Source organism: Mus caroli, unplaced genomic scaffold (assembly GCF_978045245.1).
Source record: "Mus caroli unplaced genomic scaffold, Mus_caroli_1 scaffold_9, whole genome shotgun sequence".
In the NCBI taxonomy this organism is placed as follows: domain Eukaryota; kingdom Metazoa; phylum Chordata; class Mammalia; order Rodentia; family Muridae; genus Mus; species Mus caroli.
Window position 1 is genome coordinate 120,357,875 of NW_028227264.1, and position 23,842 is coordinate 120,381,716.

At 44.8% G+C, this 23,842-nt stretch overlaps 1 protein-coding gene across 3 annotated transcripts in view; it reads right to left on the bottom strand.

Moving 5' to 3' along the window:
• Positions 1 to 4,451: 4,451 nt before the first annotated feature.
• Msrb3 (methionine sulfoxide reductase B3) overlaps positions 4,452 to 23,842 on the bottom strand; it is a 117,280-nt gene continuing 97,889 nt past the window's right edge. For all 3 annotated transcript variants that reach the window (XM_021175168.3, XM_029482659.2, XM_029482658.2), the window contains exons 6-7: positions 14,083 to 14,180; positions 4,452 to 6,855 (exon numbers count right to left, since the gene is read on the bottom strand). In XM_021175168.3, the coding sequence (XP_021030827.2) occupies positions 6,685 to 6,855; positions 14,083 to 14,180 (269 nt within the window). In that variant the 3' untranslated portion in view covers positions 4,452 to 6,684. The remainder of the gene's footprint in view (positions 6,856 to 14,082; positions 14,181 to 23,842) is intronic.

Below are 23,842 nucleotides of genomic sequence, written 5' to 3' on the forward strand. Positions count from 1 at the left end.
TCTTTACATGCTGCATCATGGTGACAAGGCTTTGACCAACAAAGAGGCATCAAGGTCTCACGGCGTGTCCCTGTGAATCCGATACCCTTGCAGACACAATGGGAGTTGTTTCCTCCATCCACACATAGACCTTCATGGGGACATGGCTGATGTGGGGGGAGTGTGCCAAGCTGTCCTCAGGGCATCTATACAGACACATTGCTTGCATGGCTGCCCTCCTCCTTCAACCCCCTAGGTGCCTCAGGCTATGGCTGTCTGTATCTGTCAGCCTGGATTCGAAGCCAGAAGCCTAGCATAACTGTCCTCTGAGAGACTCCACCCAGCAGCTGGTTGAAACAGATGCAGAGACCCCAACCAAACATCAAACAGAACTCCAGGAAAGTCTTGTGAAAGGGTTGGAGAAAAAACAATAAAGGTATTTAAGCAGAAAAAAAAAAAAAAAAAAAAAGGGTTGGAGGAAGGATTGAGAAGCCTGGAGGGGATAGGAACTCCACAGGAAGACCAACAGAGTCAACTAGCCTGGACCCTTGGGGCTCCCAGAGACTGAACCACCAACCAAAAAACATACACAGGCTGGACCTAGGTCTCTCCGCATATATGTAGCAGATGTGCAATTTGGTCTTCATTGTGGGTCCCTGCATAATTATACTGAGAATAACTTGTCAACTACATTGGAGCATGTCTAGGGGACAGAGTCTGTGTGGTCTCATGAGCTTGAGCTCCATGCATGATTGGTCATGTATGATTAGGGATATAACATACTCGGCTTTGGTTGAACATCATTGAGAAGACCACATATCTCTGATCGGAGGCAGTGAAGCAAACGGTTGACTTATAGAGCTTTATTTAATGTGTGATTCAGTTAGGATGAATGAATATAAATTCCTGTGTTGATACTGAAGTCCGGAGAAACGGAGCCTCAAGCAGCCTCAGCTGGACTCCTACAATTCTTTTGAGCTAAGAAGGCGCAGAGCCTTTCTTCATTCGAGTCGTACTTTCTTATATATCTGTGCCTTCGCCCTGTTGGGACCCCCCCGAGAAAGCAGATGATGCCAAGTCACTGCTTGCCCTGCCCTCCCGCTTATTCCCAAGACCTTGTAAAGGTTCTTATCAAGTCTGGGTGATGGAAAGTGCGCATTCATGTTTGCTGGGAGTATCACAGGGGACACTGCGAGGGGGAGCACTTGAAAACTTTCAGACAACAGAGGCCCCATGACCTCTACCCTGTGACGTTATTATCACCTATCATCTAACTAAAACGTTTGGAAAACTATATATGGGGTAAGAATGTGACTTGGTTGCCTGTGGAGTAAGGATGTGACTTGGCTTCTGGGCTGTGGAGTTATATGCAGACTTCATGCTAGCAGTGGGAGTTGTATGGGAAGAGGGATTGGGAAACGCCTCCACTGGATTGGCCTGTGGGCAAGTCTGTGAAGCGTTTTCTTAATTAGTAAGTGACGGTGAATGGCCAGTGTTGGTTGTCTCAAGTCTGGACAGGTGGTCCTGGGGCTCTATAGAAAGTAGGCTGAGCAAGTCAGTAAACAATACTTCCCCATGGATTCTGCATCTGTCCCTGCCTCCGGGTTCCTGCCTTGATGGGCTGTGATTCGGAAGTCTAAGAGAAATAAACACTTCATTCCTAAGTTGCTTTTTTGGCAGAGTAGAATCAAACCCTAATTCAGACAGCTCCCAGAACATGAGAGGCAGAGGCAGGCAGATCTCTGTCCACTTGGGGGCGGGGGATGGGGGTGGGAGACCATTTCCAACTGCCAGGTGTCTGTGACTTTGAAACCGTTCCAGAATTTTCCATGGCCACATGATAACCTTTCTGGTATTTCAGGTTGGGAGGCCTCACAGCTGCTTGATGTAGGGCTGGTAGTCATTGTCAAGCTGTTGTTTCTCAAGGTCAGCCTAGGACAAGACCAGCATCTGGATGAGAAAGGACCGAGTTCTTGTCAGAATATTCTTTGGTAGCACGGTACATCTTCCAGCCCCTTGTTAAAATGGTGGACTATCAATCCACTTTGATGAATTCAAGAACCAATGAATAAGGAACCAGTACTGGGTGCCTCTGAGACTGCCCCATGACCAACTTGTAAATTCAAACTTTGTTGGATACTAGTATTGTCCAAAAGTCACTTTACACTGAAACGTGGGAAATGTTAAGAGTTTCTATAGATGATGAAATAGATGTACATGTTATATGTGGACGTTTGAATGAGAATGGCTCCCAAAGTCTCATATATTTGAATGCTTGTTTCTCAGTTGGTGGACTCTTCAGGAAGGAAGGAATTAGGAGGTATGTCCTTGTTTGAGGAGGTGTGTCCTGCAGGTGGGCTTTGAGGTTTCAAAAAAGGCCCCACTTGCACCTCCACCCATGACTGGCTGCTTGCAGTCAGGAGGTAGATATTAACTATGGCTCTAGTTGAATGCCTGCCTGCCATCATGCTTTCTGCCATGCTGATCATGGACTAAACTTCTGAAAATGTAAGCAAGCCCCCAATTAAATTATTGCATTTATAAGATACATTGGTCTTAGTGTTTCTTCACAGCAATAGAATAGTAACTAAGGCTTTATGTGTGTGTGTGTGTATGTGTGTGTGTGTGTGTGAGTGTATGTGTGTGTGTGTGTGTGTGAGTGTATGTGTGTGTATGTGTGTGTGTATGTGTGTGAGTGTGTGTGTGTATGTGTGTATGTGTGTGTGTATGTATGTGTGTGTGTATGCATGTGTGTGTGTGTGTATGTGTGTGTGTGTATGTGTGTGTGTGTGTATGTATGTATGTGTGTGTGTGTATGTATGTATGTGTGTGTGTGTATGTGTGTGTGTGTGTGTGTGTATGTGTGTGAGTTTCATAGAAAGGCCCTGCATGAAACTGCTGGTCAGTACTTGGGATCCCAGGAATGTGACTTAGAGAAACAACTGAAAAAACGAGTCTCCAGCAGTCCCGCTTCTCCCTCAAATAAATAGGTCAGTAAAACCCAAACAATTCAACCACAGATAGTATCATACCAAGTGTAGATGAAGTTTTATTTTGTTTTGGATTTCAAAGACAGGGTCTCAACTGTAGCCTAGGCTACATGGGACCTCACTAGGTAGTCCAGGCTGGCCTTAAACTCACAGTGACTCTCCTGGCTCAGTGTCTCAAATTCTGGGATTACAGAATGAGCCACTGTGCCCCATTTATAGAGATGAGTTTTAAAGGTTAAAAAAATAAATAAGGGGAAACCAGGAAGGAGAATAATATCTGAAAAGTAAATAAATAAAATAACCAATAAAAAATGTGATTTGTTATTTAAAAAAGTAATGAGCAGTGGCGATCTCTATATCTCTTTCTCTAGAGACCAACCCTTGACGTTTGTGTAAGTTTCACACCGGACTTTTTAGCAGAGCCTAGGCACCAACCACGTCACAGCCCTGCAGTCTCACACCTGCAGTTACAATGAGAATCTCCGAAGCATAGTTTTAGCACAACACACACACAGGAACTGTTGAAGATTCTGCTGTGGTGAGGTGGTGGCTGAAGAAGTGACTCTGTCCTCCTGTTCTCTGGTCTGGAGGAGTCTCAGAGGCCCTTTCATTACACGGGATGTCCAAGTTCCAAAGGCTAAAACAAAGGAGAGCCTCCTTGGACACTAAGGACAGGCCAGCTCCGTAGGGGAAGTCGCTCTACACTGTGTGTGGTGGGAAGCCACGCTAGAGAGCACGGTCGGTCTTTAGGAAGCAGAGAAGAGAGACATTTTTATAAAGAAACTTTATTACCGAATTTCTGTATACAACAAATATCGAAAAAGGCTTCTCAATGAAGGTTTCTTGTCACTTTTCAAAAGTTTTAAACTATCAGAAGAAAAGTTATTAAAAAGCTTTCTAGATCAAGCATCATACACAACCCCCAGCACATGGTACTAATTCTCATTGGGTTTTTTCGAATTGAAAGCAAGACATTTTAAACAACACGGAGAGTCTTTGTTCCAACTGCTACATCATTTGCATTAAGATTTTAAATATATAAAAGAAGTGAAGAGTTTAAATACTCAGAAATACATTGGATGCTGCGGCTTCCTTCTGATCTGTTCTGTGCACTCATAGGGACGTGGCTCCTGCCTACTAGCCCATCTATCTCTGCATGGCCCAACGGTGCAGTCAGAGCTGGGGTGCAGACGAGGAAGACCGTGCAGCCTCCTGTGCTAAATGGCAGAATTCCCACAGATCACATACACCTCACCACCTCAGCTCACTGAGCTCCATATCCTGCGAAAGTAAATCTAGTCCCTGACAGCTGACATTAGCGCTCACTGACATTGTAGCAATATATTTCTTTAACATAAGACAGAAATATACTGAAATTTGATGCCACTTAAGCCCCCCCAAAAAGAAATCTGGAATTAAATTGTATGTACTCATTTTCTTTCTTTTTCTTTTTTTATTTCAATGGATGATATATATATATATATATGTATGTATGTGTATATATATATATGTTGGTGCTGGGAAAAGCTGCTTTTGTTACAAAACAGTAAAAGTTAAAGGGAAACAAAATTTTGGTTATTGGTGTGTGTGTGTGCGTGTTTAGTGCTATATGTATGATAAAAATGAAGGAAGAGTAAAACAACCTAGCGTCTCTGTGGCATGAGAACCTCCTTCTTTATCTTCTTTGTCTACTCCAACACTCTGGCTTATAGCCAAGGGACCCTGGGAAGGCCACCACACAGATGGGAGTGGGCAGAAAGGGCTGTGTGTGTCTCCGAAGGATGGATGCCAAGCTGTGACAATATCCCGTGAGACCCACGTCTGTCCTTAGCCACCCTACATGGGATCCTTCGAGATGATGTGAAAACTTTATGGAAGCCTGGAGGCCTCGCCCGGGACTCTCCCCATGTTTCTAGAGAAGAATGAAGCCCGGGATGTGCAGAGTAGCCCCGAGCTTGGGGTAAACGTCTGGAGCTGGGGGACCCCAATGCTTAGGTAATTTTCCTGTGTGTACCAAGTTAAAAGCATGGACGTCTCTAGAACTGGGTGATACTGAAGACTCGGCAGGATGTCAGGATCTTCAGGAGGTACCTGGAGAAAGGCAGAGCTGCTGGACATGGGCGGTCTCAGCTTGCTTGCCCCGGCTTTTATTGCTTCCCACTGTGTCTGCAACTGTCACACGCCTGTTCTCATCATCGTAACTGAGTACGAGGGGCAGATGCCAGTCTTCCTCAAAAATTTAGAAGTCTAAGTGTCTTTTCAAGCCACATCTCGGGATTAGCATTCAAAACTCACAACGCTTACTGGTGAGACAGCACCTTGAACTGCTGTCAACTTCGATCAGCCCTGTGAAAACCTCACGCCACCACGCAGAGCTTAGGCAAGCAAAACCTGGCATATTGCTACAAGATAAAGGTCTGACTTTCCGCTGACTGTTTCCATACCAACCAGCCAAGTCCACCTCTGCTTCTTCCCATTGCAAATTTGGCCTGCTCTGTGCAATTACAACCGGATCAGTGTGATTTTAAAATACTGATCTTATTAATTGTACAGCAATATAGTAATGTTGCCCTGAGAGTATCAATATATTTTATAAAGATATGAGTCCTATTGTGTACATGAAAATATAGGCACAATGGGGCTAAATGGCTTGTCCCTTGTACACACAGTGAAGTGTGGACCTTGAGCCTGACTATTCTGTCTTAATCCCCAACATCCTTGCTCCGACCTCCTGATGCTATGTGAAAGTCTGGTTTAGGTATAGTACCTATGAGATCCTGTTGGTCTTTTTGCACAGCATGGGATTATTTAGTGCTCAAGACTTCATACTAGGTCTTCTCTGATCTCTCTCTCTCTCTCTCCTACTGATGAAGTGTGTTGTCCCTAATATTTTATTTTGCACTGGGGAAATCTTCTAAAATGCTCATCCAGATGGAGTTCACATGAGGCATGCAGAGAAAGGCTTATGCAGAGGCAACGGGCAAGCATTCTTCTTTGTAAACTTTGGACAAAAAAAAAAAAAAAAATGGAGCCCAGTATTTTACACTTGTCTTACATTCTGCTGTTTTCAGTGGAAAATAATATAAAATAAAGACCTGCCCAGAGGTAATGTTTTGCATCTCTGCGGCAACCTTCAGTGAGCCCTCTCACATCTGGCAACAATGTAACATAAGGAACGACTTCAGACCTTCACACCCTTCGAGTGAGAAAAAACAACCTTAGCTCAGACTTTCCGTGCAGCCTAGAGATCGAATGCAGTGCTCTATCGTTATCGCAAAGGCCATGTGTCTAGATGCTCTGTCCTTGCCAGCTCTCCTCTCTGCTGCTGAGCACTAGCTCTCTGATGTCACTACGCAACCTCCGCCTCTTAATCAAAAGGAAGGGTACCTACAAGGACAAAACGTAAAGGAAGGTAGGTATGCGTTGGAAGAAAATGATGCCAAGGCTACTTCGAAGCTTACCAAGAAGCTCCACAAAGCCATCTCCGTTTGCAAGAGCTACACACAGTTCTGGACCTAGTCAACAGCAAGATACATGGATGGGCAGAACTGCCATCTAGACAGAGAGAGAGAGAGAGAGAGAGAGAAACATTTTCAACAGCATAAACTGCCCTTATAGCTTCTGAAAAAATAGCTCTGTTAAGATAAACCACTTTTTGGTTTTTTTCAATCAGCTGTGCATTAAGAACACTTTGTTCCCACCGCTACCCCTGATTTTACAGCTCAGCTCTGTCTGCTGCTGCTGGGCTGCCGCTCTCTTTGATGCCGCTTCCTTCTGCCTCACTGCTGTCTGCAGGAGTGAAGGACAAGGATGCTGAGTTGATGCAGTATCTTTTGCCGGTCGGACGAGGTCCATCGTCAAAAATGTGCCCAAGATGAGCACCACACTGTAAGAGAAAAAGGATGCTTAAGGCACACATGCACCAAGTGGGCTTTGAGGGGACTGGATGACTGGCTTGGGGAGGAATAAAATAATGAAAAGCATCCTGAACCATTTCTAATCTGCCTGTCAATAGCTGAAGAGATGGCTCCAGACAGACTTTGTACCACACGCTGAGAATAAAAAACACTCGAATTGTGCATATCAGACATCATTTAAGAGCCACTGTATGTTTTGATCTGTGAACTCTCTCAGTCAGCTGGAAATTGACTGCAGTAAGTTTATGAATTGAATTGACCCTTGATCTCCCCTTGTAAGAAACAGGACAGCATGAAATCTCTTCCCCCTGGCATGACTTTTTGGCTTTGGATGGGTGGGTTTCAGATATGCAGAAGTCCACTGTAAAAGATACACTTTAACTGGCCATGACAGAGGTGAGGGTTGTTTTCATGGGTGGTAAAACTTAACATCACTCCTGGATGTTCTTGGAACCCAGGGAAGCAGTGGCAAGACTCGGGAGATTTATGTCACGGTCACCAAAGCTGCAAATAGAGCACATGGGAGGGCTCCAGCCCACACCATGGCTTGTCTTCTAGCTTCCAATAGGTGGACTGTCATGCTGGCTTCTCTTTTCACACACGAAGTGCATTGGAGAAGGAAGAGGCGGTTCACTCAAACCTAAGTCCTTGACTATTCAGAATACTGAGGAAGGTGAGTGTCAGAAGGAAGGAGTGTTGGTTATGTTCCATCGAGTGGAGATGTCATTCGGATGCAGCGACCCCACAAAGGCCAGCTACTGGATATGTGCCTGCAGTAACTGTTTTAAAGCCGAGTACGGCTCCAGATGGTACCACACGCCACATGCACACATCTCCCGCTTCCTCTTAGCCGGGACAGGGTAGGTAGATGGAGACATCCATGCACCACCTCCAAAAGGCTTTGGGGACACAGACCTCATTGTGCGGTAGAGAAGCCAATGGCTGGACTAAATGATTTCCACACAACTGACAGCTATGGAGTACCTGTTCACATGCCTGGCACTGTCCTAGACTCTGAAGATTCAGGTACCAATCCCTGGCCTCTGAGTGCTTACCTGTCAGCTAGAGATACCGAAAATAAGCAAGAAAAGCAGTGACACATAAGATGTAGTCAGTAGAAACCAGCCAGGAGAAGACAGGGATGGGGTTGGGGAGGGAAAGTATCAAGGTGTAGAGGGGCCTCTGTGGTGGCTTTGGAGACACATATGAAGGAAGTGGCTGTCGGGTGGGAGAGGAAGGACTGGGGATTAAGGTAAAATCAGGACATAAGTGGCTTATAGGTGATTTGCTCCGTCCTCCCACCAGAGCTGTTTATAAACTGAGAAGGGTCTCAGAAGGGAGTGGTATGAAGAGAGAGGTGATGTAAGAGGCTCACCAGAACGGAAACACCCAGAGTCTCGATTCTCTCTCTGCAGGTGCTAAGCTCAGTGCTAAAGGCTCTCTGGTTTCTAATAAACACTACTGATAGCTGCTTCGGCGTCCCCTGCACTTCCGTGTTAAAGGTACATCCTTGCCTTACTGCCAGCATACCGTGTCAATTTATTCAAGGACTAAAAGTGAACCTGAAGTGGTCTGATCTATTGCCTGGGAGGAATAAAATATGAAGCAGGCCTACAAAAACAAGTCTTGCGTTACTGTATCCCAGTCTGTGGAGGTTTCGGTGACCTCAGGTTGCTTTTCCCTTTGACCACCAATAGAGGCCACAGGTATCCGCGGCTAGGAGGCACCGGAGGACTCCATGTGCTCATCCCGTGACACAGAGAAGCACTTGTTTCTGCTGCCAACGCGTGTAAGGTGCAGGCTGACAGGAAGCTAGCATCCTGCGACTGGCACACAGTTACTGATCTCACGTGCAGGTCTGGCACTTTGGTCCCTCGGCATCCGAGGGAAGTTTGCGGAGGAAAGCCGGAGGTGGGGCGTGAGAGCCTGCACAGCAGTAGTTATTGAGAGAACGCAGCTCTCTGGGCAAAATAAACGAGATTGCTTCAATCCACTAATCGTTTCTTGAGTGTACGTGTGAGCGTGCCTCCCTGTTGAATAAGTATAGTAAGGACAGACTTAAAGCTTGTTGGAATCTATGTGGTCTTCTTAAGTCCCCTACACTTTTCAGTAACTACACGACAGTGACTCAGTGTGGTGACCTAAGCTGATTTTCAACCTGTGCTTCTATTCGCTAATTAGGGACTGGCCCTCTGATTGAACAGAAAGGAACACTTCACTCCAAAATGTATCTCTGGTACAGGCAAAAGGAACAGAGAAAAGAAGATGAAGTTAGGAGAAGACAACAGTTATCTGCAAGCAAACATGGGTTAGGGTAGCGTTGTGCCACGAAATGTTCGTGAACCCCAAAAGATAGCCAAGGAGCTGATTCCAATGCGATCGCATTAGGGTCTCTTTATCCAAGTTCAAGCTTGGGCCACACTACTGTATCTGATGCAGCAGAGCAGGAGGGGGCAGCCCTAAGCTTATTTTCAGGCAAGCATTTGTAGAAACAAGAAGTGGGTATCTAGCCTGGCACACATCTGATGGGGGGGGGGTATTATGGCCTTTATCATAATTGGCTGGTGCTAAGAATCAAACCATAAATGTAACTCTTGTGTTTTTTCCTGATGGGTGGTTGTTAAGAATTGAAGTGCCAGGGGCAGGCTTGTAACCTGGGGGTGCATTTTGTTGGGAACTACCCTGGAAATTGGTGCTAGACGCAGGTTTTGGTTTGGGGGGTAACTTGGAAACCGGTACTAGATACAGACCTTGTTGTGGGGAAAGGGGTAGCCTGGTGGTAGGTATTGGCATGTTACTTAACTTGAGTTCAACCTCAGGTCAGGTTCTCTAAAATGGAGTCTGAACCCAAAAGACCTGGCGTCTCAATAAAGCCGTGCCTGGGAAACAATGGAGGTGACCTCAGGGTGCCCATCACAATATGCTTTAAAGGCTCCCAGCACCCCGGGTCACGGAGCTTGGCACGGGTGTTCACTTCTATCTCTGCCACCACATTGGTGCCTGCCATTCACTGCCTGCTGTTTCTCAGGGAAGACTAGCTTCCTCTCAGGCCTACTGGTCTGGGCTTGAGAGTGCACAAGCCCAAAGGGAGCGCACATGGAGCCCATTCTCTCCAGCTTCTGGCCGGGCCAGAGGCTCAGATGATGGATGGAAGTTGTCAGTGATACATTGTTTCCTTAGCCGCCTTCGAGCTCTGCCTCCCTGGCCCCAGCCAATTGGCAACGAGCTGGGATCACTCAGCACACCTGGCAGTAACTGAAACAAACTGGTTGCCTGATGAAGAAATCTCTGAAGCCTGCGGTTAGTGATTTCATCCAGGGATAGACTCTCTGGTGTGCGCTCTCAGATCCTTTAAGCACTTATGCAGCTCTTTATATTTTACAGAGAAACGCTGCACCTGAGTATTCTACTCGCCATTCCAAAGGTGCAGGTGAAAACAGTTCCAAGGGAAACATTGACTCTCACAGGAATCCTTTCCCACTCTGCAAGGTTCAGGGAGGGAACCTGCAGAGAACCCAGAGACAGGGCATCCTAGGGAACAGAGAACCAGATTTAACTCTGACTGCAGTTCCCAGCCTCAACCACCTGGACCCGGACCGCCTGAGAAACACAAACAGTGCACCCTCCACAGATGCATAGCTCTGCACTGAGGTATTTCCCACTGTTCCTCCAGGCCTTTCTCATAGGATGCTTTGGCTTTTTTACTGTCAGCTTCTCTTAAGTGTTTGATCTGCAAAATAAAGCGCTTTCAAAGCTAGGCCTTTACACTTGGGCACATGGGCTCGAGAAGGGACCAGAAGAGAGTTCTCAGAAGAAGAGCGATTTACTTTGCCATCAGTACTGTTTCCTCCCGCGCTGCTTGAGGACACCTGTGCGCAAGCATGAGCCCTGCTTCTTTGTGCTTGCGATATTAATCTTGTGTCAAGGAAATGGTTGTGAACTCACCAGGTGTGTGTTACGATTCGACAGAAAGACCGAGTGATGTGCGGGCATCTTCGATCATCAGCGATACAGGAGTTGTCATCTACAGAAGATGACTAAGGCTTGGAGGGCCGCTAAAGAGTTGCTTAGTTTTGGGAACACTCTTTGTGTTTGTGGATGTTCCACCTCTCTATTGATCGAGATACATTAATACTGGTCTAAAACAAATGTCAAGGACATTATGATGGCCTTAGCAGCAACACATTCGGCACAACCTGTGTGAACTTGGATTTAATGGGTGACTTCAAGAGTATTAAAGAAAGTTGGTGATCTCTTAGTCTCCCCCTTACAATTCTTACCTGGGGAAGGCAGGATCCCTAGTATTTCCAGGAGAGACTGACTCTCCTGGACTACTGACCATTCCAAGATTTTACCTCTTTGACTGACTTTTAAGCTCCTGGCATAGTGCTGCTTACTAGCTGAGGAACTGAGGGGCCTAGGCCAGATAAGGAGGACTCTTGGAGCCTCTGAACCCAGAAGAGGAGCTCAACGTTTCCCTAGGCTTAAAGACAAAGCCTTTGGAAGGCAGAGTCCATCTGGTAGTGCCAGAAATGAAGCTTGGGAGAAGCAGGTCCCTGCCCCTCTTTAGAACAATCGAGACAACACACCTTCTCCACAGGGCCAAGCACTGGTTGCCTTCTGTGAGAACTATCCTGTTTTGGCATAATCTCTTTGATCTCCTCAGGGCACCTTTGAAAAAATCTTTCCTGCATTCTTGCTGATGTTATCTTGCCTGGAGGGGTCGGGGGATGATGACTCCAACCCTGAATTACAGGACTAGACACAAGCAGATCAGAAGTTAGGGACTTGGGGAAGGCTAATACCTCTTGTCTCAGCTTTCCAGTGCCTTTAGAATTTGTTTAGAGAACTCAGCATTAAGGACGGGTTATGCGCAAAAGGAAAGTAGATGTAGATTTTAAAAAGAGGGTGGCACCTCGGAGGCTGGTGAGATGGCTCATTGGGTAAAGTCATTCGCCACCAAGCCATGGGAGGACATGGCGTCAATCCCTGGAATTCACACAGTGGAAGGAGAGAGTTCTGCAATCAGATTTCCGAGAGGGCAGAGCCCAGGCCTGGTATCATGGCCACTAACTAGCAGAGCCCTAGAAAATGCTGCCATACAGACGGTGCCCAGTACACTGAAATTAGAGTCTCTGGGGATCAAACCCAGTGGTAGAGTGTTCCACCTTCATGATCAGACCCATTTCTCAGAGGAGAACAAACTGAAGACATGAGTTAAATCAATGAAGAATTATGCTTTTCAAGGGAGAGGGAGGTCTTTGAATGTGGAAGATGGTATACTTGCTAACCCTACTTTTTAATTGAAAACAGAAATTCCCAGGGCATATTACCTACATGTATGAAATTGTCAAAGAATAAATTCAGTAATGAAAAGAACCCCACAAACTCATTGGACGGTCAGGCTCAAACAAGTACCTCTTGGAAATAAAAGTGCTAATGACTTCTCTAAGACTCTTGCACCTGTTGAAGATGAGAAACTGGGCAAAGGACAGCAGCAGAGTCCTGACGGTAGCCCCGATGGTGGCCTCTCTGCTCCTGCAGTGACCCAACTGTACCTCCCTTTATTCAATCTGTGCAAAAACATCTTCCAACAACAGTCTTGGGTACCAGAGTAAATGTCAGTAACACAGAACTCTGAGTCCATCTTTCACTTGTTTGGGGGCAGATATGAACTTCTGATGGTTTGTGTATGCGGCCCAGGGAGTGGCACTATTAGAAGTTGTAGCCTTGGAGGAGGAGGAGGTGGAGGAGGAGGTGTGTCACCATGGGTGTGGGCTTTAAGACCCTCTAGTCCTAGTTGCCTAGAAGTCAGTATTCTGCTAGCAGCCTTCAGATGAAGATGTAGAACTCTCAGCTCCTCCTGTACCATGCCTGCCTGGATGCTGCCATGTTCTTGCCTTGATGATAATGGACTGAACCTCTGAACCTGTAAGCCAGCCCCAGTTAAATGTTGTCCTTTGTAAGACTGGCATTGGCCATGGTGTCTGTTCACAGCAGTAAATCCCTAACTAAGACAGAACTGAACTCTTTGCCTTAGCATATGCCGTGGCTCTTTCTCTTTTTTTTTTTTTTTTTTTTTTTTTGTTTTTCGAGACAGGGTTCTCTGTATAGCCCTGGCTGTCCTGGAACTCACTTTGTAGACCAGGCTGGCCTCGAACTCAGAAATCCGCCTGCCTCTGCCTCCCAAGTGCTGGGATTAAAGGCGGGCGCCACCACCGCCCGGCGGCTCTTTCTCTGTACAGGAGTTTCAGCTGTGTCTCTTCGAGAGCCACCGACGAGTTTAAGTCTCTCGGCACATTGACTACTCTCATGTCCGTCCGCCTCGTTTTCATCCACACAAGCAATATCAGACTGACTAGAGCATCCTTGGAAGTAAGCACAGATATAGACACTGGCAGAAACACAGAGCTGTCTAGCTTGCACTCCTCTTTGACCAGCCTAACTTACACTTCTGACAGCAGCTTCCCTCCAAACTGTACCCAGGAAAAGCCATTTCCAAGAGCTTCACAGACTGTGTGTGGATCATAGTCATTAAAGACATTGTGAATAAGGACTGGATAATAGAACTGCCGGGGGGACACATCAGTACATCAGGTTACACTAGGCTATGTAATGAAATCTTCATTCACCCCCCCTCCCTGCAAATGCTTCCTTCATTCACCATTATAGTGAGAAGGCTAGGCTGATTCCATGACAGACCTCAAATTGGCAGGTAAGGAGACTAAGTCAATTATTAATAGAAAAAAAACAAAAACCTGCCCTGGCATTCCCCTAAGGTGCTTTAAATTGGGTCTGCAAGCTCACTTCGAGGTCTCTCTATCATAGGGAGACCCCAGCATGCTGGACTTGTGCAGAATAAAACACTCGTTGCACTTACATACTATTTGAGTCTCGGGTGTCATTCTTTGACCAATGGTGGACCCTTACATTAGTAAATCGAATGAAAAAAAATTCTCCCTACCAATGGTTGTTTAATATTGTAAAGCCAATGACTGACATCGTGTTAGTGTTGCTTAAAGTCCGAAGACTGAAGGTATCATTCAGCCATTAGAAAGAACCTGCTGTTCTTGTCTGTCCCTCTTGTGAACGGTCCCTTGGCCTTAGTTACTACAGGTAAGTACAATGAGAAGCCTTGGGAGTGTTTGCAGCAGAGAGCGAGCCACCTGCTGGGGACGCGGGAGGAGTCAACTCACCTGAGAACAGCTGGTTTCCACCCTGTGCATCCCGTAGGAAAAATCATCTGTGAACTCAATGGCCTCCGAACTGATCACATCATGGAAGGCAGGCCAGCCTGGGGCAAGACAGGCACACGGACCAAAAGAGAAGAGACAAAGGCTTGGGTTAGAACGCAATTCTCAAGGATGGTGTAGCTAATGAAGCGAAGCCTTGGCTTGTGACCAGGTCTTCTTCAAGCTTCGATAAAAGGTCAAAAGCTGGAAGAGAGAACAGTAAGATCACATAGAAGTTTAATCCCTCCCTCACATGGGATGGAGGCAGGGAAGCGCTATTGTGCTTCCTTCCATAGTCTTGAATCACCTGATACCTTCTGTGAGTGTCGAGATTTAGAAAGAGCTCTGTGGCCACCTTCTCTTGTCCTCAGAGCCACTAGGCTTGACTTTGAAGCGCTACTGAACCTCCAATGTGGCAGTTTCCAAAACCACCAATTGGGCTGGATGTTAACATGTCAACCATCCCGTACTTCTTTAGAAAATCATGTTTTTTCGATTCTCCGTTTCATATGGTTAAAATAAAAGGGATAGCCAACCTATCCACTCTCTCTAATTTCTCTCCTAGTCTAAAGTGTATCTGGCACACAGCACGTATCTTATAGGTGAAGGTCTTGCTCACTTCCTAGGAAAAGTTCAGAGTGGCACGCCCAGGTGTTTATAGACAGCATTATTTCTCAAACAGCATCTTCCCCTCCCGTTTTCATGAATTGTAGTCTAGTTTTATCAAAACACATTCTCAGAAACTCTTGGTGAGTAGGGCGCACAGTTTGGTTTGCTTATTTTTGTTTTTGTAACATTTCTTCCAATGGTGTATGGAGGTCCTGAAGTCTGGGTGCCCAGACGACGACAGGGGTGAGAAGCTGCTGAATTGCTGATGTCCCTACAGTTTTCCCTTTCAGAGACCACTTGTTCCTGAAGGAAGGAAGAAGCGCTCTAAGAGAAGTGCTTCACAGTAAGGAAGTGCTTCACACTGAAAGAAAACAGTCGGCAAAATGGCGGCAAACACCAACAGTAAGGATTTCCAGTTTCAAACAACTTGGCTTCTGCCAACTTTTTCTAAGAAGCTTGTCCCCAACTCTACATGAGTTCAGGCTTCCCAGTCATTGCTACACTTAACAGTGTGAGCAAAACCCACTTCCAGTTCCTCCATGGGAACTCAGGGCCGCTACCAACCCCACAGACAACCTTAGCCTTACCATCTCAGAACTTCATTCTTCCAAGACTCGCTGCTAAAAGTCATCCATTACTCATTGTGCATTAAACTCTAAAAAGACCTTGTTGACCTGTTTTGATTTACAGTGACTGCTTCACACATTCGGGTGTTCTCTGTTAAACCACAGAAGTGCCAGTTGCTAGTGAGGATAAGTTTCAGGGCCTTATTTAAGGACATTGATAAATGATGTCATTTATCTAGGAAAAGAAGAAAAACGCTGTATATTGTCCTTTTAACCCTTCCATGGCATAAGACATCTGAAAGTAGCTTAAGGCAATAAATGCCAGGGTGGGAGTGTCTGTGGAATCCTTGGGACTTGAGGTTCAGTAGAACAAAGGTAAAGGATGAGACTCCACGTTTTCTGTTTTCCTACTTCCAAAATTCACACTAGGAATGGCGACATGGATGTTGCTCCCCATCCCCCCACCATGCTACACTGCGTTTTATTCTGGCTTGTCTTCTCTGTTTCTCTGATTCTGAGATTGGCTGGCTTTTCTCTGTGCTTTCTTCCTGGGTGATAAGTGCCTAAAAGCAGACCAAACTCACAGCATCACATTATACCACTCAGAGAGCATGGATGCTCACCACCCTGATTTCCAGGAAGTATTAAGCAAGGGGGTGAATAACTGAAACATATCACATAGACCGATAAGGAAGACAAAACACACACACATACACACACACACACACACCATGCTTGCTAGGCTCTCTGCATGGATGGAGATTGTTTGTTTCATTGTGTACATGGGGTAGCAGAGACATGTGGAACATTTAGGCCAAGCATTCTGTGGGCCTTTTGGGGAGAGAGAAGAGGGCACAGAAGTTGTAGGCAGGGGAACCAAAGCTAGAACCTGATAATCTGACTCCCTCAGCCTCTTCACACCCTGCCGATTCCTCTCTAAAATGCTGAGGGCTCTTTCATTTGAGTAGACTACTGAGAAGGAGACCGAGTTTTTATAAAAGTACTTGAATGCCCTATGTGAATGAGTTGACTGCCTCTGGGAGCACATTGACTGACTGACTGGATGAATGAATGATAAATACTAATTGTTTTCTAGTGAACAAACTCTTCAGAGGGGAAAATCCAAACGTCACGATGTAAGTGCATCTAGTTAGAGACTAGATACAGTTTTATTCATTTATTTAAAGCACCACCAAGACAAAGCAACCCAGCTCATCCCTATGTGATAAGGACACTTAGTTAAATCTGAGTATCTCAGTTCAAATGATCTAGTTGGCCACAAAGATACATATTTTGTCAACCCGAACTAAATGTTCAAAGAAATTTCCAGAAGACCATAGTCCAGAACAGAGCATCTCAAGGAGGGTTAGAATGGTGTGGAAGTGCTCAAAGAAATGGTGGCTGACTAGTCTCTTTGTTGTTGTTTAATATGCTGTTTACTTTGGAGGAGACACTGAAAAGCAATTGTCCAGACGTTTCAATACTCCTCTAACTTATAGTGTCCTTGCGCACTATGGATGAATGGCAGATATAAAAATAAATAAATAAAAAACAATCAAATGTTCAGTATGTCCTTCAAACTTTAATCGGTGGAGAGCGACAAGAGAAACAATTCCCCATGACCAATGGCGTTTGTAAAGAGGGCAGTGGCCACCACTGTCACTGGTGACGTTGACAAAGGAGGTTACCAGGTGTGCGTCTCAGGGACGTAAGTTGCAACAGAAAGTGAATCCACTGGAAAGGTAAGTCCTTCCCGACAATCAAGCTAAGGAGGACCGTTGCCCCGGGAATAAATCGTCCTATGACAGGGAGCCCGCAGCGATGACAGCTCTTTGAAAGCGGAATTCCCTCTTCATGTGCAAGTATTTAAAGGAGGAACTCTTCAGTACTGTAAAAATCCTCAAAGGAAACCCTGCCCCCACTGCTAATAACGAGGGGAGCGCTTCAAAGGGCGATAGGCAAAGGCTGAAGCAATCTGCGTCTTGTTGAGAAAATTATCTTGAGCTGAGGAGTGGGGGGGTGGGGGGAGGGAACTGTGTTTATGTCAGTTTTGACATTAAAGAAAGATCATCGATCCTCCGTTCTCTGGGCTTTTCCTTCTGGTCTCCTCATCCAACTAAACATCATTTGTTTTGGATGCGTTCCATGCACTTTTTAAAAGGAAAGTCATGTGAAAACCTGTATAAACAGTGGGCTCCCTCCGCCCCACCCCCACCCCCAGTACGCCCCCTTTGTTTCTATTTGATGAGGTTGGATTTGGGCCTATTATCATCATTTCATTTCAAAGAACATAAACTGTACTTTTTTTTTTTTTTTTTTTTTTTTTTAGTTCTCAGCCTACTAGTATCGAGATTTGTCTTATTTTTAATAAATGCAGTCTCCCTTGAAGGAATTGTCATCTCAAGATAGCAAATAAACCCAGCAGCTACAAGGCAAACAGACAACTCTGCGTGCCGCGGTTCTGCTTTGATGCCATTCAACAATCGGGCCAGATTATCTGCAGTTGTATCTTAACACTTCTTGTACAGTAGGGAGCAAGTTCAGGATATGCTCATTAACACCTCTGACCCAAAGCAAATGATCCAAATTACTACCACTAAGTTGCCCCCCCCCCCCCGTGCTTGCTATATACACTACAATAGTTTGTTCTTAGACTACAATAAAACTCATTATTCTGCTCTTATCCACAATGCAGTTTGATACAGCTGTTCTGAGGCTACTCCACCGTCAACCAAACAGTGGTCTGGTGCTCCATCTATACTGTGTCCTCAAAGTGCGGCCCTCATTCTCCGTTGTCAATCAGGATGATACATAAAATCCACCTCCCTCCATTCTTCCTCTACTCCCAAGTCAGAGTTAGAAACCCCAGTAAGGTCCCAACATGATCAGTCAGTAGACAACAGTAGAAACTGGGACAAAAGTCTAGTGGGTTGAAAGGTCATTTCAAAAATGTTATCTGAATGTCCACTTAAGTTTGAACATAACTAAAGTCAACTATATCTGAGCATGGTTTCGGATGAACATCTGTATGTTTAGGGTCCACCAAGCCTCGCAGCTCTCTAATTGTAAATATTTCAAGTTATGTTAAGTTTGGGGTTTCTTGTAGCCTGAACCTGTTCATCTCCCTAACCACCGTTTGCCTGCTTAGCTCTACCAAGAAAAATAACACTCGCAGGAAGGCCTCCTGCCGACAACAGTTGTTTGAGGCTTAGATCCTTAATCCTTGACATTTCCAGTGTAACTTTTATCTCATTTTTTAAAAAAGGGATGACTCTCAACTCTCCTTCAAAGACCCCATTTGGTTACAATCTAGTCTTCCATAAGTTTTAGTAATCAACCAAATAGATCCTCGTAGCAGAAAATCACACCGTGCAGATGGCTCATCAGGAAAAGTTTCCCTTCAATCCCCTACCTGCCTACAGGCAACCATGATTTATTGTGTTCCTGTTTAATTCCCTTTTTAAAAGTGTTTATTTCGGTTATCTCTTGATTTGTTCACTTTAAACCCATGCTGTTCAATACAGTCATTACTAGCCATTTGAAGATAGCCACCTGCCAAGTCCTCAACACTCAGACTGCTCTCAAGTCCACAGGTAACTGCTGTTCTGGGGGCAGCACAGACACACAGAACATCCTCCCATGGTTTCCACAATGCACAAGACCTTAGCCACTAGAGAACATGGCTTTATGGATAGAACAGACACATGACACATTCTCACCGAGATGCCCACGGTACAGAAGGCTTCGACCACTAGATCACGTGAGCTTAGATGTTTTTAAATCAATCCCTTTCATGAAAGACTGAGAGTTCATACTCTATCTTTACTAAGCCTCTCATTTCCAGGTTTTTGTAGTTAAGGAGTAGGGGTTTTGTCCCCTGGGGAGGGGAGTTGGATCATCAGTGATATAAGAGATATTTTTTAACCATTCAACATCTTTATTTTTAAATTTTTAATTAAAACATTTCCAGGATAAAATATAGAGGAGAGTGCAGAACCTCTGATGCAATATTTTATCTACTCGGATGTAACAGGTAGCTCAGTTTACATTATTTTCTGCTTCAGATACTTTCCCTACTTTGTTAACAAAAAAGTGCTATGATTCCAGCCAGGTCTGACACCAGCTCTCTACATCCAGGCCTTCGGATGGCATCAAGGCAGTTGTTCTACAGACCCTGCCCACACTGCTTCCTCCATGAACATCTGGATCCACAGACAACACACACGCACCACTTTAACCACTGAGTGTCTACAGAAGTGATGTCACATCTTGACTGTCTTTCAATGATTCATTTTTTTTCTTGATATTCTTGGTCTTTGGTGTTTGTAATAGTATTATCTAAGTTCACAAACACAAAACCTTTCAAATACCTCCGAGAATACCAATGGGAGGGTTGGTTCAACTTAAATTTTCTGCAATTTTCTAAAATATGTTTTTTCCGGGGCAACTGACATTCTCACATCTCTGGAGAGCCTTGATCATGGTGTATATTTAAGAATAGAGGCTGGATAAATTGTCCCACCTGCTCGACATAGGTGCTTCTGTTATTAGGCGTAATTGTGGGCTTATTCCTTCAGTGGCTCTTATCTCTGTATAGAAAGGCTGCTGACAGACAAGGGTTTATTCTGAGGTTTCTTAAATACCTAAAAGGGAAATAGTTGATATCACAGGACCAGACCCTCAACAGCAGCCCCAATTCACTGACAGCCAGCTTAATAATATCTTAAGAGAACAGTATTCCAGGACCGTTCTCGTGTAGAGAATCGATGATCTGTCCTTTCAAATATGAAAGTGAGGAAGACATAAAACCGGTCTGCCATACCTTTAGGCTCCCATCCTCCCCCGCCCCGTCAATTTGCTCTCGCCAGTCCTGAACTCTGAGCTTTTTTGTTACTCTGCTGGGCATCAACTGTTGCACATAGTCTGGGATGTAGTGTTGAAAAGCAGGAATATCCATTATATCCATTTCCATTCTTAGAAACATTGCTTAGACTTCCCTGTGTGCTCAACTCCAGGGCTCTATAATGGCCACCACCCCTCTTGCTTACTTCTTTTTTTACCCCAATTTTAGGAGTCTTTTACAGCGGGAAAGAAATAACAGTGCATCTTATTCTATATATCTTGTGCAAGAAAATAAGATTGCAGATTTCAGCCACCATGTCATATTTTCTGTTAAGAAGAGGCAGATTTAAGGTTTCAATTTTTTTTTTTTTTTTTTTTGCTACTAACAGGAAGGATCTTATTGATAAACAAATACCAAAGTCAGCCCTGAGTTTTGTAGCTTGATGGAAAACTGTTTGCCTGGTGTGTGTGAGGAGGCTCTGGGTTAGATTCTCAGCAATGTAAAAACTAACTGAGCAAAATAAATGAAAGTCGGGATTGTGCTAAGCAGCTTTAATTGGCTTAGATGCAGCTCTGTGGCTGAGAACTGACTGTGGGCTAAGTATTCAAGCACTCTGAAGGCACTTGTCTTGCCAGCTCAGAATCAGCAGTTTAGAGTCAGAATTTAGAATCAGAATCAGACTGGTTCTGGGAAAGACATCTCTCACACAACTTTACAAGCTTATGTTTCTAACATTGTTTGAAAGCTTGTTGTGCTCTGCCTTGACATTGCAAATATAAGAACAAGAAGCCCCCCCCCCCACTCCCATGTGAGGACCACAGGATTTTATCTCTATAAACAAGATCTCTCTCCAGAAGCAAAAGACAAAGGATCAAGAGTAATCACTGGGAAAACAGAGCTCTGGCTTTGGGCAAACATTCCTACACAGTGTATCTAATCTTGTCAGGTGGCACCTGAAAAATAAAAAGGTAGCTAGAATATACCTTTAAAAATATTTGATTTTATTTGTAGGAATACGTGCCAGAAGAGGGCATCAGATCCAGCCCCCCCCCCCCCCCCCCGGAGCTGGAGTTAGACAGCTGTGAGCTGTCAGTGTGGGTGCTGAGAACTGCACCCAGGTCCCCTGCAAGGGTGGCAAGTGCCCTTAACTGCTGAGCCATCTCTTCAACCCCAGTCTGACTGCCTTTTAAACTCTGTATTCTAGGGGCTGTGGGATATGAAAATGTAGGGTCTGCTTATGGGCTTTATAGACTACTAACAAGATCATGTTTGTCTTTTTTAAAAGATGGTTCTAGAAACAGATTGCAAAGTCAAACAAACAAACAAACAAACCATAAGAGAGATTGTGAAGTTAGGAGTGTTGGAAGGTTCTACACTGAAATAGAACCCATGATGATCTCATTGTTTCTCAACCTGAACGCTGCGACCTTTTAATACAGTTCCTCATGATATGGTGACCTCAACCATGAAAGTATCTCTGTTGGTAAGTTTGCTACCGATATGAAGCGCAATGTAAATATTTGGGGCAACAGAAGTTCGTCAAAGGGGTCCTGACCCACAGGTTGAGAACCATAGTTCTAAATGAATTCGTTGATTTTGGTGACAGTGATATATTTGGCAAGATGAAGGAGCAAAAACAGCCTGGAGTCCGGGCTGGATCACGGCGGCTGACACACACTTTCAGTGCAAAGCTTAAAATCAGTTTCTTAAGGACGGCAGAGTGATCTGTGGACTTGAAGGTAAAGACCAAGCCAGAGAGACAGATTTGAAAGTCATCCGAACGTAAAGGCACGCTCGGGGTGAGGACACACAGGAAGGAGAGGCAGGCCAGACCGGTACTTAAATGTGGCTTAAGAGTGAGTTAGCGGAAGAAAATAAAGAGCGCTTCAAGAATTAGAAAGACGGAGATAAAACCAGCTCAGAGTTCAAAAAGGAAACTGCTAAAGGTCAAAGGGCCCAGGGAAGCCACAGCATCTACAGGAAGATCTAAATGCAGGGAGAGGGAACAAATCCTCTTCCTTCCAGCAGAGGGCAGCAGGAAGGAAGTCGAGGCAGGGGAAACAGTGGGCACGTGATCTCTGTGTTACCTGGATTCTGGCCCCTCCCACTCAACCCACAGCTCTCGGTTTTCTAAAGCATCTTAAAGTAACAATGTTACTTTTCCTAAAATTTCTCAATAAAAATGAATGTGAGATGTGAAAGTGTTAGAAATACTAATTACAAAGCACTATTCAAGTGCTCCTCGAGACTCTAATCAGAAGTGATACTCCAAAAGGCTTACAGAGAACTTTAATTTTGTATTTTGTGTCATTCCTAGTATATTGTGGTCTACCAAACAAATCGTGATGGACCAGATGTTATAAAGGACCATAAAAATGTGATTTGCTCTTGATGCACCGTAGGAAAAAATAAATATGGCTCAAGAAATGACTCCAGAGACGTAACTGCAGGTCTGTGTCCACACTGAACCTGTTCAGAGAAACCAAGACTTGTACTTCAAACGATGTCTCATGGTTAGCATTTACTTATTTATATGAACAACTCAAAATTAACAGTGCTCTAAGCACCGAGAGACCATGGCTGCTTTATTTACTAATATATTTTTTAATACCTAACCTATAGAGCTATTTCTTGAATGAATCAAACAATAAAGAAAATATATTCTGCTAACAGCAAAATTAAACCTAATGAAAAGCAATAAATCCCCACTTACGGCAGTAAAAATTGCAGAGAAAGAAAGTATGATGCTGTTTCCCAGGATCCAAGGGAAGTGGGAAGGAATTATTATTATTTGATGGTTTGGAGTTTCCACTTTATAAGGTGAAAGGTTATAGAACTGGGTGGTGGTTTCACGCCGCCATTAATTTATTTCATGCCCTCAACTACACACCAAACAATGTTACTGTGGTGAATTCTATTACATTTTGCCCTCATGAAAAATACGTGCGTGTGTGTATGCGTGCATGTGTGGGTGCATGCGTGGGTGCATGCGTGGGTGCTTGCGTAGGCCGGAAGTAAGTTTGGGGTGTTGCTCTTGAGGTGCTGTCCACCTTATTTTGTGAGCTGGGGACTGGCTTCAGGTTCACCCAGCATTAGACTGGGCTTGCTGGCCAGTAGGCCCAAGAGATCTGCCTGCTCCCACCTCCCCGGTGCTTAAGTGACAAGCGTGAACCTTCGGTATGTGTATGTGCCATCAGAGGAAGGTCCCCATCAGGAACTGAGCCGGTGCCTGAGCCAGGGCTGGGTTTCCCAAACTCCCAACCGGAGGAAAGAGAGATTATTCTTCTAAACAAGAAAGAGAAGAAAGGAAGAAAAGGAAGAGGGAGAAAGGAGAGGAAGACACAGAAGGGAGGGAAGAAGAAGGACGGGAACAGAACGTCTGAATGCATCTGCTACTGAACCAACCGAAGAAGTAGGGGAAAATAGGCAAATGAATTCTATTTTCTTAGGCAACATTTAGTAAATAACAATTAAACATTAATTATTTTTTTCTATCAAAAAGAATGACTGTTTTTCCAAACACATTCATTAATAAATTTAGATGTAAAATAAGGTACCCTCATTCCCCTCCCCGCCCCCCATAATCACTGCAAACATTTGAGTCTATTTCAGGACACCAGCACCACAGGCTGTCGAGAACACTGAGGTGTCCTCTGGGCCGTGTAAACATCTGGTATCTATTCTCTGTAGAGATTAATAATGGAGC